Below are 15,087 nucleotides of genomic sequence, written 5' to 3' on the forward strand. Positions count from 1 at the left end.
GAGTTTTCCTTCTGTTCGTGTTCAGTGGAGAGGTCAGCCTCCTGAGGCATCGACCTGGGAGTCCGAGTCCAATATGCGGAGCCGTTATCCTCATCTTTTCCCCGACTCACGTACTTCCTTCTTCTGTCATTTCGAGGACGAACGATTGTTTTAGAGGTGGAGAATGTGATGACCCAAAAGGTTATCACTTGCTTTAAATTAAATTTTGTGTTTCCGAGGCCTTGAAAACCTCATTTAGAGTCGCCTCGATTTGCGTGTGTTGTCCGAGCGCGTAGCCGGGAAGCTTAAACATGAAAATCTGTGATAAATGATAAAATTTGGTTATAAAATGAGTTAATTTGACTTCTGTCAATGTTTGGGGAAACGGACCCGGACCCGTGATTTGACGGTCCCGGAGGGTCCGTAGAAAAATATGGGACTTGGGCGTATGCCCGTAATCAAATGCCGAGGTCCCAAGCCCGAGAAATGAATTTTTAAAGGAAATTGTTTTCTGAAATTGTTTAAGGAAATTTGATTTAACAGGTCTTATATATGATTTAAGATATTTCTGTAAAATTTGGTGAAAAACGGATGTCATTTGACGTGATTCGGACCGAAATTGCTAAAGTTAAAGTTTTATGAAGTTTTTGAGAAAACTTCTTTGATTTTGGGGTTTACCTCGACGTTTATGATGTTATTTGGCGATTTGATCACACGAATAAGTCCGTACGATGTTTTTGAGGTTGTATGTATATTTGGTTTGGAGCCCTGAGGGCTCGGGTGAGTTTTGGATAGGTGTCAGAGTGTTTTAGACTTGGAAAAATCTAGTTTTCTGCAGTTTTCTAGTGTCCAGTGATTTGTACTATGCGATCGCATAAGAAGGTTCGCGATCGTATAAAGTAAACTTCAGGAGTCCTTTTTTTATATGCGATCGCATAGGTCCTTCCGCGATCGTATAGAGTAAATTTCGGAAGTTCACAATTCGTTCTCTGCGATCGCATTCTTCGCTCCGCGATCACAATGTGTTAAGCCCCAGCCTTCATTTTCTTCAATGCGATCGCGTGGTATTGTCCGCGATCGCAGTGCTCAGCTATTTTACCCTGTGCGATCGCAATCCATTGTCCGCGATCGCGTAGACCAAAATCTGCCCAGTTAATTTTTAAAACCCAGAACAGTAGCCATACGGGAATATCACCAAAATTCATAACTTCTACTTCTCCAAAGCTCTTAGGCGATTTTTGAAGCATTTCCTCACCATAATCTCTTGGGTAAGCAATCTTTAACTTGTTTTCTTCCATTTTCATCAACATCTATTAGATTTCTAGGCTTAAAACATGGAATTAAAGGTAGAAAATTGGGTATTTGGGTAGAGTTAGGGATTTTTGATTATTTGGGAATTTGACCTCATTTTGGGGTCAGATTTCAAAATAAATTATATATTCGGGCTCGTGGGTGAATGGGTTATCGGGTTTTGGTCCGACCTCGTGTTTTGACCAAGTGGACTCGGGGTCAATTTTTGGATTTTTGGGAAGAATGATTAAAAAGCTATAATTAAGCATTGGAATTGGATTGTTTAGCATTTATTGATGTTATGAAGTCGGTTATGTATAGATACAATTGACTTGGAGCCGAATTCGAAAGGAAAGGCGGTATTGGAAGATTGAGTTGGCCGTGGAAGTTTGAGATAAGTGTTCGGTCTAACCTTAGCTTGAGGGATTAGGAGTTGAGTCTTATTTGCTATTTGCTTCTTGTTGAGTACGACATATAAGCATGGTGACGAGTATCTATACGTTGGTGTCGAGCATGACCGTGAGTCTTAAATTGATATTTGTTGTACTCTTAAATGATGCTATGGATGCTTTGGGTAAATTCTTGATATTGAGCAAAAACATAGTTTATTTTCGGAGAATTTATTTATGATTGAGAAATGGTGATAACTGAGATGAATAGGAGCTGAGTTAAGATTGGTTATAACTGATTCTCCCTTGCCGGGACGTATATACTTGTACTGTTGAGTTCCCTTGTCAGGATAGTATAGTTATTGTTGATCCCTTGTCGGGACGGTTATTATGATTATTGTTGACTGTATATTTGGAATGGGTTGTGTGCTGCAACATTATTATATATGGATCGGGTTGCACACCGCAACATTATATTATATGGATCGGGTTATATGCCGCAACAAATAAAATATTGGATCGGGTTGCACGCTGCAACAGTTATACGTATATATATATAGGGTTGCACGCTGCAACAATGTTAAATGATAAGGGATCGGGTTGCGCACCGCAATAGTAGTAATACTGTATTATTGTAGTCATTGTATTGTCCTTTCATATTTCTATTTAGTTTCTGCCAGATTTGATATGTTCCCCGAAGCATGCACCCCTCCCTTTTTAAATTGCTTATTTCCTATTTATTTTTCCGCTATATGTTATATAACTGCACAGGTTTATCTGGAGTCTGGTCCTAGCCTCGTCACTACCTCATCGGGGTTAGGCCATACTCTTACCAGCACATGGGGTCGGTTGTGCTGATGCTACACTCTGCACTCTGTGCAGATACCGGAGCAGCACTAGGTCATCAACACTAGGGGAGCCAGCCTTCAGTCCACTGAGATTCCGAGGTAGTCCTGCAGGCATCTGCATGCCTGGCATCTCTTCTATCAGTTATTATGTTCTGTTATCATTTGTATTCAAGACAAACTGTGTTCCTTCTTTCAAATATTTATATGTAGTAATCGTAGATAGTCCGTGAACGTTGTGACACCGGTTTCTAGGGACATATGTTAGATTTTCGTATTATTTTGGTTTTATATTTGCCTAAGTCTTCCGCTTAATCTCATATTCCGCAATTATTTAAATGTTTATCATCTGTTAATGCAAGTTGTTAAAAAGATTAAAGCAAAGGAGTTAAAGATTTCTAAATTTCGTGGCTTGCCTAGCTTCTACGAGTAGGCGCCATCACGACTCCCGAGGGTGGGAAATCCGGGTCGTGAAACATTTATGCATCCTTTTCCAATCTTATCGCCAATCACAATATATCACAAAACAACCCACTCACCCTAATCACTTCATACCTAAAATGACAACGAATGTAGTGTCAAACAACCTAAAAATGTAACGACGAATGACCATACCACCATTCTGTCATTATATGGTGTTTCTCCACATTTTATCCTCCAAAACTCCATAAAAAATCAGCAAAATATACAACCCAAAAGAAACACGAAACAACCCACAAAACAGTCCACTACAAGTCGAATAACTCGAACTCACGGCTTCTGATCACCTTCTGTGAGTTCTAACTATTAGGAAATAAATTAATCAACCTTCCTTGATATTTAAAGCTTAAATATAGAAAGTAGACGTTTTCTTAACTATGAAGTACCTTCCCAAACTCAAACTACAAAGAGAAAGAAATGCAATATAGCGATACTTACGTCGTAGGGACCGTTATAGTGTTATCACTTTTTGATTTCGTACACGGGATGTTAATCCTCTTTGAAACCCTTGAATAGAGTTTAAGTTAGTTTAGGGGTATTCTTTGGTTGTGTTCCATGGATAAATGAAGAGAAAAAATGATATAGGGATTATATATCAACTTTGGAAAAGTCAAAGAGGTGCTAGCTTGGCACCCTCTCATTGGCCCATCTTCAGATGCTTATATCTTTTTATACGGATGTTGTATGATTGAATGATTAAGAGAGTTGGAAATTAAATTCAAAGACCTTCAATTTGGTATATAATATGTCCCAAAAATAATTCATATAACACACGAAATGTATTGCTCAATAAGCTTTAGTGACTCACCTACTTGTCACATATGCAGTCTGCACAGTCTAGCAAAACTGCAAACATCTCGTTACTCCAATGTCGTATTGAAAAACGGTTTAATGAGTTAGAAAATAGACTCATAGATATTCAATTTGGTAGGTGTATAATCCCCTAATTCCAAGTATATTGGGAGAAAAGCTCAACTACATTTGATCTAATTTTCAGCATATTTATGAATGTAACTTGTGATGACCTTTTTTAACTTTTGTTCCACAACTCGCTTGACTTCAAAACATAACAACTCATAACATAATCTCCTTATAATTTTAAGCACCCTATTCTTACCCCAAAAGTACATGTTATAACATTCCCAACTTGTCGACTTTCGACAAAATTAATTTTCTTCAATTCACTTAGCTTCTAAGCTTTACAACCCTCTTGGTACTTGGTATTCATGATCTTAAATATTAGTAAACCACAAGGTAACATGATTAACTTACTTTATGTGCTTTCAAGGATTATCTCATTTATGAACTTACATAATTGACTTACAACGTACTTTTGCGTATGAAAACATAGGGGTTAACATATCCGCCACAAAAGCTCCATTGAATTTCAGAAGCAAGATCAAAAAAGAGAGTGAGAAGGCATCAGATCTGGAATCAAACTCGTCGGATCAGTGGTATTTTTGGCCATGGTCACCTATTGGAGGCCGTCAAGTTGGATCTTTCTGGTCAAAGCTCTTTAGATCTAGATTTTGTCTATTAAAAACTTTTATTTTCAGCTTCTTAGTGGTTATGGGGTTTTATTGATTATAGTAGAATGGATACAAAGTAATTATATAGTTGAACTCAAACTAGTTTAGAATTAAGAAGAAGTTGATGGATTTGCCGGTACAATTGAACAACTTGTTATGCTCATAGCAGGGGATAATCTATTTCTCTTTTCTTTATCATTTTGTTCTTTTCTAATATATTAAGCTTAGTTAATTAGGCACCTAGATAATACTAAAAAAAACTGGCACAACCTATGACTTCAAAGTAATCCATCCTAAGCATATATAGATTGAGAAGTATCTGTATTTATGCCCAATTTTTTTTAAATGGAAAATTGGGTCTCTTTATTCTATACTACATTCTCAATGCCAGATGAGCTTCTCTGTTTTTCTCTCATTATTCACATAGGTTTCCAATTTCTGCACTATCCTTTTCCGGTCTAATGCATAAGGTTTTGTAATATAATATATGAAGAAGATTGTTTTCTTCATTCTTAGAGGGGACTGTTCTTGGTAATTTTTTATCTTAATGATCATTTTAGCAGAAGGTATAGCTTGAATTTGAATGACAACTTTTGTGTTTCCTAGCCTACTCAACATTTTTTCCTAAAGCTTTTAGGAAGAGATGACAAAATGAAGAACAAGTAGCTAATGCACCAGACAACATGTTTTCAAATGTTTCTTTTTTTAGCAAGTGATTGAAGTTCACTAAATTTATCCTGCCATATTTCCCGACTATGACACCATTGAGAAATTTGACTTTCCATTAAGAGGAGACCCATGATTTAAAGAGGATAGGTGCACTATTGTGAAGATGCGGATTTAGAATTTATATTTGACGAGTTTAACTTTAGTATCTGTTGTCCCAAGTAAAGGTTAGTTTTGAAGACTGACAAAGGAACTCAGATATGAACCAGGCCCATCCTAGTAGAGCACAGATATGGACAGAATTAAGCATGTAAAATGCACATGAAGGAGATAAACTTATCTTGAAAGAAGTAATATCTCCTGATCCTGATCGAAAAGGTTGCATATTGTATAAGGAGAAGAACTCCTTACTCAAAGAGAACACGGTTTAAGAAAAGGATGGAGTTAGAGGTTCCGATTAACTAGAACTCTTCCACGAAAGAAGAGTAGCATAAGGATTCTAGTCAACTTCTATTTACTAACTCTATAAATATCAGTGTTGTTCTCTTTTATGGGTTGCACATAAGCAGAAGTTAAACGTGAATTGAGAGCAAAATAGCAAGCAATTTGTGTGTGATTCAAGCGTGCAAACCTGAAGCTACTTGAACCAGATAGAAGAACCAGTTCCAAGTATCTGTCTTTTATTCTAGTTCAATTGTAGTAGGTGTTTTTATATTGTACCTTTCAGCTTTATCTAGAAGCAATTGTAATAGGTACTCAAAGTTTTTCAAGTTAGAGTTAACTTGAAGTTTTCGCAACAGTTGAGGTTGTGTGCTACAACGAGATTAGAGTTAGTCCTAGGTTTACAAAGGAGTTTTTGTAAATACAGATTTTGGCTCAATGATTTTAGTGGAGAGTTTGGGAAAATCCTACTAGAAAGTAGGTCGTGGTTTTTTCACCCTTTGAGCCAAGTGTTTTTCACGTAAAATCTTTGTGTTCTTTAATTTCTGTACTTATTATTCCGCAACAATAGTAGTTGGAACACATAGAAGAACTTTGTCCTTCTATAATCAGGTTAAGCGAAAAATTAGACACCACATAAATCACCCCCCCTCTTGTATGGTACTAAAGTATAAAATATCAATTGGTATCAGAGCAGGTTATCCTTGAAGAGTCTAACACCTTAGGAACAGATCAAGATGAATGCACCACCTGGAAACTAGGAAGGACAATCCACTGCTAGGCCTCCACTCTTCAATGGTCAGTACTACTCCTGGTGGAAAAACAGGATAAGAGATCACATCATATGAGAGGATTATGAACTATGGGACACTGTTACTGATAGTCCCTTGGATACCATGAAGAAGAATGTTGAAGGAGTGGATGTGCCAAAGACTAGAGCTGACTACAATGCTAAGGACTTGAAGAAGTGGGAAAAGAATGCTAAGGCAAAAATGGCTTGTGTGTGGACTTGGTCCAGACGAGTACAGGAGAATTCAAAGTTGTACTACTGCTAAGGAAATTTGGGATACTTTAAAAGTGGCTCACAAAGGAACTTCTCAAGTGAAGAGATCACGAGGAACACTGTTGTACTCTTAATATGAGAATTTCACCATGAAGGAAGGAGAAATCATCCAAGAGATGTATACAAGGTTCACAATACTAACAAATGAACTTATGTCTCTTGGAAGGATTATCCTTGAAGAAGACAAGGTTGATAAAATTCTAACAAGGTTTTTGCCAGTTACTTGGGAAAGCTTCACTGTTATTTAGGAATCAAAGAACATTGACACTCTCAAGTTGGACGAGTTAATTGGAAATCTCACTACCTATGAAATTAGAAGGCAAACCATGAAGATGGATGCACCCAAGAAGGAAAGAAGTCTGGCTCTCAGAATCACTGAAGGTGCAGATCTAGAGGAGGATGAAATGGCTATGATTACGAGGGATTTCAAGAAGCATCTAATGAGAGGAAAGAGTTCTTCAAGAGGTGTAACTTACAACAAACCAAGGGTCCCTGAAAAACAGACGAATGAGGGCTGTTACAAATGTGGTAAGACTGACCAGATGATCAAAAACTGTCTTCAATGGGAAATTGAATGGAATAAGGAAAGGGCTGAACGAAGAAACAAGAAGAAGGAACAGGTTCATCCCAAAAAGAACAAAGGATCAACAAAGGCTATGGTTGATGCTTGGGGAGAGAGCTCAGATGAGGATTCAGAAGATGAAGATGGATATGAACAAGCACTTATGGCCATTGGAGAATCTGATGAGGAATCAGAGGTAAGTGTGATTCATCTCAAAGACAAGATTAATTTTTTGTCTAAAGAAAGTCTATCTGAGCTACTGCTAGATTTCATTGATGAATATGAGGTTATAAACAATGAAAAGGAACAGATATCTAAGGAATGTGTAATCTTGCAAGGTAAGTACAAAAATCTGGAACTCAGGGTTAGTGAAAGTGATAGCAAAAATGCTGAGTTGAAGAACCAGCTTCTTAAACTCAATTCCACTATGCTAGAGCTTAGATCTGAAAATTTAAAACTGAAATTAGGAACAGGTAAAAAGAAATCTGATCACACACATCTCACCTTAGAAGAAAATCTAGGAAAAATGAAGGATGAGTTGTACAAAAAGGATGAGCAGATAAGAGTCCTAAAAGAAGATCTAAACAAGGTTAAGCATGAACTAGACAGAACTTGTAAATGGAATAAGTCCTCTAATGCACTATCATGGCTATAAGAATACCACAGTATCAATAAGAGAGGACTTGGCTATGGGACCCCTGCACCTAAGTGGGATCCCAAAAGCAAGTATATCACACTTTCTGAGAACAAAATTTGCACACACTGTGGTAAGATTGGTCACTACAAAAGTGAATGTAATGCAAAATAAAAGGCCAGTCAATAAAACAAAACTTTTGTTCAAAGGAAAAGTAGGCTGTCAGGATGGGCTAAAAAGAATTTAATTCACCCTTTTGCCTATAGAAAGGGACCTAAACTTGTTTGGGTTCGTAAGACTAACCCCTTATTTCCTTTTGTAGGTCCAAGTGAAGGGGAACATCCAGATATGATACATGGATAGTGGATTCTCAAAGCATATAAATGGAAGCAAGAACCAGTTCCTTTTACTTGAGGACCTAAAAGGAGGTAATGTCTTCTTTGGAAATGGTAAGAAAGGTGAGATCATTAGGGTTGGAAAGGTAGGTAAGACAGACTCACATTCCATTGAGAATGTCTACTTGATAGACGGCTTTAAATATAGCCTAATCAGTGTATCGCAACTGTGTGATAAAAGTAACTTGGTAGCATTCACCTCTACCAAATGTTTTATGATAATTCTTAACACTAACCAAATTATTTTGCAGGGAAAAAGAGTAAACAATATATACATTGTAGATCTGTCCACTCTTTTAGAAAATGAACTCACTTGCTTAAGTGTATTGGACAATGATCCCCTCCTTTGGCATAAAAGACTTGGACATGCAAGTCTAAGTCAACTCAATAAATTAGTCTCTAATGACGTGGTGATAGGGCTTCCTAACATCAAGTTTAAGGAAGATTAAGTTTGTGAGGCTTGTGCAAGGGGGAAGCAGGTAAGATCCTCTTTTAAATGCAAAAAAGTGGTAAGCACAACGAAGTTGATGGAACTGGTTCATATGGATCTCTATGGTCCAATGAGAACATTAAGCAGAGGTGGTAAAATATATGGGATGGTGCTTGTTGATGATTACTCTAGGTTTACTTGGACATTGTTTTTAACATCTAAGGATGAAGTATTTGACATGTTTACTTCTTTTGTTACAAAAACTCAAAAACAACTAGGTAATCAACTTGCATCAATTAGGTCTGATCATGGAACTGAATTTAAAAATGCTAAGTTTACTGAATTTTGTGATGAGCATGGCATAAATCATAATTTTTCTGCCCCTAGGACTCCACAATAAAATGGAGTAGTTGAAATAAAGAATAAGACACTTGAAGATATGGCTAGGACTATGCTTCTTTCTAGTAAACTGCCCCACAGCTTCTGCCCAGAAGCTGTAAACACTGCATGTTACATCATTATTAGGTGAATAACTACACCTCTTGTAGAGAAGACTCCCTATAAGTTACGTAAAGGGAGAAAACCAAATATATCCCATCTTAGGGAATTTGGATGCAAGTGCTTTGTGCACAACAATGGAAAGGACTCCCTAGGTAAGTTTAATCCCAGAAGTGATGAGGGAGTATTCTTGAGATATTCTTCACATAGCAAAGCTTATAAAGGTACAACAAAAGAACTATGTGTGTAGAAGAAAGTGTACATGTAGTTTTTGATGAAACTAACATTCTTTTTGAGAGACAGGAATATGAAGATGAAGTTATTGGGTTGGTAAAAGGTTTAAATGAAGACACAGTCCAAACCAAAGCTGCACCAGAAGAAGGAACAGGTTCTTCCATATAGGGCAACCAAACCAACCTTCAGGGTTTTAAAGCAAGGAGTATTCGGATCATGTATACAAACTAGACAAGGCACTCTATGGACTCAAGCAGGATCCTAGAGCATGGTATGAACGACTATCCAAATTTCTGCTTGAACATGGCTATAAGAAAGGTAAAATTGATAGCACTCTATTCTTGAGGGAAAAAGGTAAGGATCTTCTTATAGTACAAATATATGTTGATGATATAATTTTTGGAGCAACCACTGAAAAACTGAGTAAGGAATTTGCTAAACTTATGGGGAGTGAATTTGAAATGAGTATTATGGGTAAGCTTAATTTCTTCTTAGGCTTACAAATTAAACAAAATTCAAATGGAACCATGATCCATCAGCAAAAATATGCAAAAGAGTTGATTAAGAAATTTAAAATGGAAAAATCAAAGGAAATAGACACTCTTATTGCAACAGCCACAAAATTGGACATAGATGAACCTGGTTCATCTGTTGATCAGAAGTTGTATAGGGGTATGATTGGTTCACTTTTGTATCTTACTGCTAGCAGACCTGACATTGTTTTCAGTGTAGGGCTTTGTGCTCGATTTCAAGCAAATCCAAAGGAATCCCACTTGACTGTTGTCAAGAGAATTTTGAGATACTTGAAAGGTACTACTGACCTTTGCCTTTGGTATCCAAAAGGTAGTAACTTTAACCTAGTGGGATATGTCGATGCTGACTATACAGGTTTCCTTATGGATAAGAAGAGCACCTAAGGTATGGCACACTTCCTTGGTTCATGTCTTATGTCATGGGCTACCAAAAAGCAAAATTCAGTGGTCTTATCTACTGCTGAAGCGGAGTATATTGTTGTTGCTTCATGTTGTGCTCAATTGCTGTAGATCAAACAGAAAACGCAATTATTGGACTTTGGAATTGATGTTGGTTGCATACCTATTTTTGTAATAACACTAGTGCTATTAGCATGACTAAGAACCTGGTTCATCATAAGAGAACTAAGCACATAGATATTAGACACCATTTTTTAGGGACAACTATGAGAAAAGACTGATCACTATAGAATTTTGTGCTACTGATAAACAGATTGCTGACATCTTTACAAAAGCACTGAGTAGAGAAAGCTTTAAAAGGAACATGTTATAACTAGGAATGATTAAGATCACCTAATGGAACCATTTCTGAATGCACAATAAAAAAACCAAAAAAAATTGGTTAGGAAATCTTGAACTTGTGTAAATATATAGATTAATCTTTGCTCAGTTTCATACTGTAAATAGTATACTTTTGTGCCATGTATTGATATGAATCACTAATCTCTAACATAATTTCTTCTATTTTGGAAAATTGAGGCATGATCATGAGGATTCTTAGTGACAAACCTGGTTCATCAGTACTGGTTCATCTGAATAACGAGGTATGTTTTCTACACTCTGCATAATTAGAAATATTAATATTTAATTTATTAGCAGAGTCCTACCTATATTCAAACACTTCAAAAACCTATCCTTTTGAGTTTGAATTAGTTCTGTTTCAATTAGACTACTCACCGTATTAAAATTCCTAGATTCTAGGGAAGATTAACCGCCTATTCAACCTGAAATTTCAGAGTGATTGGACTTCTAATTGAGTACAAAAAGTTGTCGTTGGACATTAATTAACCTTCTCCCTTTAAAATCCATCATCATCATCACTTCCACTCCCATAATTCTTAAAACCGTCAAAACATTTTCTGTTCTCTACTCTTCTCTCTTCTAACACTCTAATCAAAATTTTCTCCGTGAATTAACGAAGATGACCAACCCCCAAGATAACTCTGGCACTCCTCCACCACCTACCCCTCCGATTTCTCTACTACTCCTCAATCCAGCACAACCCCCAACCTAGGAGAAGGCGAGTGAAACTGTTTGCTCACAAAACTATGGCTACATGTGCTCTTTCAAGAAAACTAAACGCAAAATTAAAGGCTAGTCAAGCCCAAGATTCTGAAAATTCTGATGATTCTTTCAAGTCTATGAGTGAGGGGGAAGCTGGGTCTTCTGATTCTGAGCAGGCAACATCTGTGCAAAATCCCCCTTCTAAGGTACATTTTGTTCTAGAAACTTAGAGAATCATTTGTTTTGGTTGGGTCTGTTGTGAATGTGGAAACGACTGAGTCAAGAAGGAGATGAGGTAAAAATAAAATAGGCAAAGAAACTAAGAGTGAGGGTGTTCGTAGTGATATGAGGGGAAAAGGGAAAGAAGTGGCAGATTCTTCACCTACCTCTGAAGCGGTTAAATTGGCTATCTATGGAGCTAAGCCAGAAAAGGTGATAGAGAGTAGCAAGAAGATAGGGGAAATGGTTCAGGGGAAGCTGCTGAAGGTCTTGTTAATCTCAGTTCACATATAGGTGAACCTGGTACATCTATTGAGGAAACCCTAGCAGATCTTCTGAAGAAGGTGGGTGCAAGCTATAGCCCCAAGAAAAGGAGAACTCCAACACCAAAAGTTTCTAGCACTACAAGAACCTCTAAGAAAAGGAAGGGTGCTTCTCCAACAACTATTGATATTCCTCTACCAAAAGGAAGGGCCACAATAAGTAAGTTTAAGCAGAGTGAGGATGAGTTACAAAAAGTTATGGAAGAAAGTAAGAAGAAAGGAATGGACAAAGGGAAGGCTAAGGTGGCAGTGCTTGTTGAGGTTGTTGATATGGATGAGATGGACCCAGTCCATCAAGGTGAACATGTGACTGTAGAGGTGGAGGTTCAGACCCCTAAGCCCAAAAAGACCAAGACCTCCTCAAATAAGTCTTCATCTGTATCCAAGTTTGCTGAACCCTCTTCTTTGGCTAAAAGAACAAGGTTTGTTGTAATGGCCAAGCAAGTCAAGATTACTGAGGAAGAAGATTGGAGTAGTGAAGAAGAGGGTGAATCTGACAATGAACAAGATAAGCTGGCCAAGTTTGGCAAACGAACCATCTTGAAGGGTAGACTTTTGAAGGATTTGGAGGAACTAGGGATGGTTCGACTGGTTGATGCTCTAGTTGTTTAGGGATGGAAGGACATGGCCCTTCATTTTGATGGCAAGTTGGCAAGAAATGAGATTATTGAGTTCATGGAAAATGCAGAGGTCAAGGATGGCAGAGTTACCAGCTAGGTGAAAGGGGTTCAAGTGACTTTTGATGCAAAAGAGCTAGGTGAAATCCTTGACATTCCTTCTGAAGGGTATGATGACTACACGAGGCAAAAATGGCCAAGTCTGGAATCCCTTCCTACTGCCCTTGCCATTACTAGGAAGTCTGTGATGTCACAGAAGTAAATAAGCCCAAGGTTGTGTATAAGAGTGAAATGAAGCCATGTCACAAATTCCTGTTTGAATTTGTCACCAAATGTTTTCTTCCTATGCAGGAAAGAAGACACATTGCTAACTACACGGATTTAGTTTTGATGGAGTGTCTTGAAAGTGGGCAGCAGATCAACTGGCCTGCATTTATGATCAAGCTACTTGATAGGGTTATCAATGGCTCCAAGGCCCATGCCACTCCTTATGGTTTTATTCTCAATACTGTTCTTGCTTGTTGTAAGGTGCCACTGAAGAAGTGGGAGATGGCCACAAGCAAAGATCATTTTGGAATCAATACTCTGATTGCCTGTAATTATGAGGTCTATGCCATTCCCAATGAACCTGGTTCATCTAAAAAGACACCAATCAATAGCAAGGTCAGAGCTCTATTGCAGGAGAGTGGGGCAAATGATGTTGAGATAACAAGGTTAAAGACTCGTTTGGCAGAGGTAGAAACTAAGAGAGATGCTCTCAGAATTGAGCTCACAAAGGAAAAGGAGAAGAATGATGGAATTCTTTAAGACATGCTACACCTTCTCCAAGCTAAAACCCAAACCTCCAGTTCTTCTAAGCCTTAATTTCCTGAACCCTGCATAGACCTTTCAGTGACCCAGATTAGGGATTTTTCTTGTTTTGCTCATGTTTTAACTGTTTTTTGTTTCTTTTTGTAGATTGTGGAAGAATCATATTTATGAGCACGTGATTTTTGCCTCGCATGAATTACTCCTACAGAATTCCCAAAATTAGGATTTTTCTTTTAATTATTTGATTTTTAGGAATTATTGATTTTTTTGTTTTTTGTGCATGTCTAATTTATTTAATTAATAAAAAATATAAAATACATTGAATTTGCATTTAGGATTTAATTCTATATTTTTAGATTAATTATAAAATTATTTTGCTTTACAAAAATGAAAAAATCACAAAAAATAGTTCATATTGCATTTTAACTCTTTAATTTTGATTTTTATAGCTTTTCTTTTAATTTAGGAGTCATTTAATTTTGTAAATATTATATTTAGCTTTTTAATATAATTTGGTAGTTTAATTTAGTTTTTAAAAGATAATTTATGTTTATTTTAATTTGGACAAGGAAAGGAAAATTAGAAATAAAAAGGAAAAGGAATAAAAGAAAAATCTGTGATATTGGGCTGTTTGTTCTCTATGAGAACATGCGATTAATATCATATTTGACCGGAAATCCGATGATTTGAAGATTGACGCCTATCTCTTCTTGGTCTGAACTGTAATAGGTATCTTTTCTTTTGTTTTTGGTTTAATCTTTCCTTCAATGTTCTTTCTCATGCTTTGTTCCTTCTTCTCCTCTTTTCATTTTGTCCCGGAATTTCTTTGAGTCATGCATGAGCAAATGGTGTCGTTTTCTTAATAGGCAGTAAGCTAATTAACTTAAAGTGGTTAGTTGGGATTAATGTTAGATTAGTAAGTCATTTAGGCTAACTTCTTTCAATTGTCAGTGTGTGCTATTGTGGTTGCAATTTGATAATGGGGCAAATGCCAATTGAGGTTGTTTGGGCTCCTGATCTTGTGGGGTTGGGCTTGGGTTAAAGTCCGACTCACTTTGGTTTAGAAAATTGGGTCAAATTATACCCATGACCCATTTGAGTTCAAGGGTAATTTTCAGGGTAACTAAGGGGGTAATTGGGGTAGTTCACTTAGGGAATCTTGCAATAATTTAGAGACTAAGTAGCAAAAATAAAAATTGAGAAAGGTCCAAAGGGTAAAATTTTAACTATTTTAGCTGCTCTAGTAGCTTGCCTATAAAGGAATTGCTAAAGAGAGCTGAATGGAGATTTTTTAGAGATTGGATAAAAAATCAAAAGGAAGAAACGGTTGAAAAAGTTGAGTAAAAACACTATTCCATTAGACTTCTCTGTGGTTTTGAAGTTTTAGTTTCTCCATTACTGAACAATTCTGATTTTTCCTGGGTAAAAATGGTTTGAATTCGAGTCATTAGAGTCTGGTTTGAAGTTGTTGGGTCAATGTCCATTTGAAGCTGATTCTACTATTCCATTGGCTGGTTCTAGCTAATCTCTGTTAGCTGCTATTGCTGACCCTTTCTCCTCTTATTTCCTTTCCTTTCCAGGTACTCCTTAGATCTATGAATATATGACATGTGAGTTTGAAGCCTTGAAATCAATTGGAAGTTCAAG

At 37.0% G+C, this 15,087-nt stretch overlaps 1 protein-coding gene across 1 annotated transcript; it reads left to right on the forward strand.

The window, feature by feature from the left end:
- The first annotated feature begins 6,515 nt into the window (after positions 1 to 6,515).
- Positions 6,516 to 7,899, forward strand: LOC138890064 (uncharacterized). Its single transcript, XM_070173413.1, has 3 exons — positions 6,516 to 6,641; positions 6,778 to 6,870; positions 6,931 to 7,899. The coding sequence occupies exons 1-3, from the start codon at positions 6,516 to 6,518 to the stop codon at positions 7,897 to 7,899; spliced, it is 1,188 nt and encodes a 395-aa protein (XP_070029514.1).
- Positions 7,900 to 15,087: the final 7,188 nt, after the last annotated feature.

Source organism: Nicotiana sylvestris, chromosome 4, assembly GCF_000393655.2.
Source record: "Nicotiana sylvestris chromosome 4, ASM39365v2, whole genome shotgun sequence".
Taxonomy (NCBI): domain Eukaryota; kingdom Viridiplantae; phylum Streptophyta; class Magnoliopsida; order Solanales; family Solanaceae; genus Nicotiana; species Nicotiana sylvestris.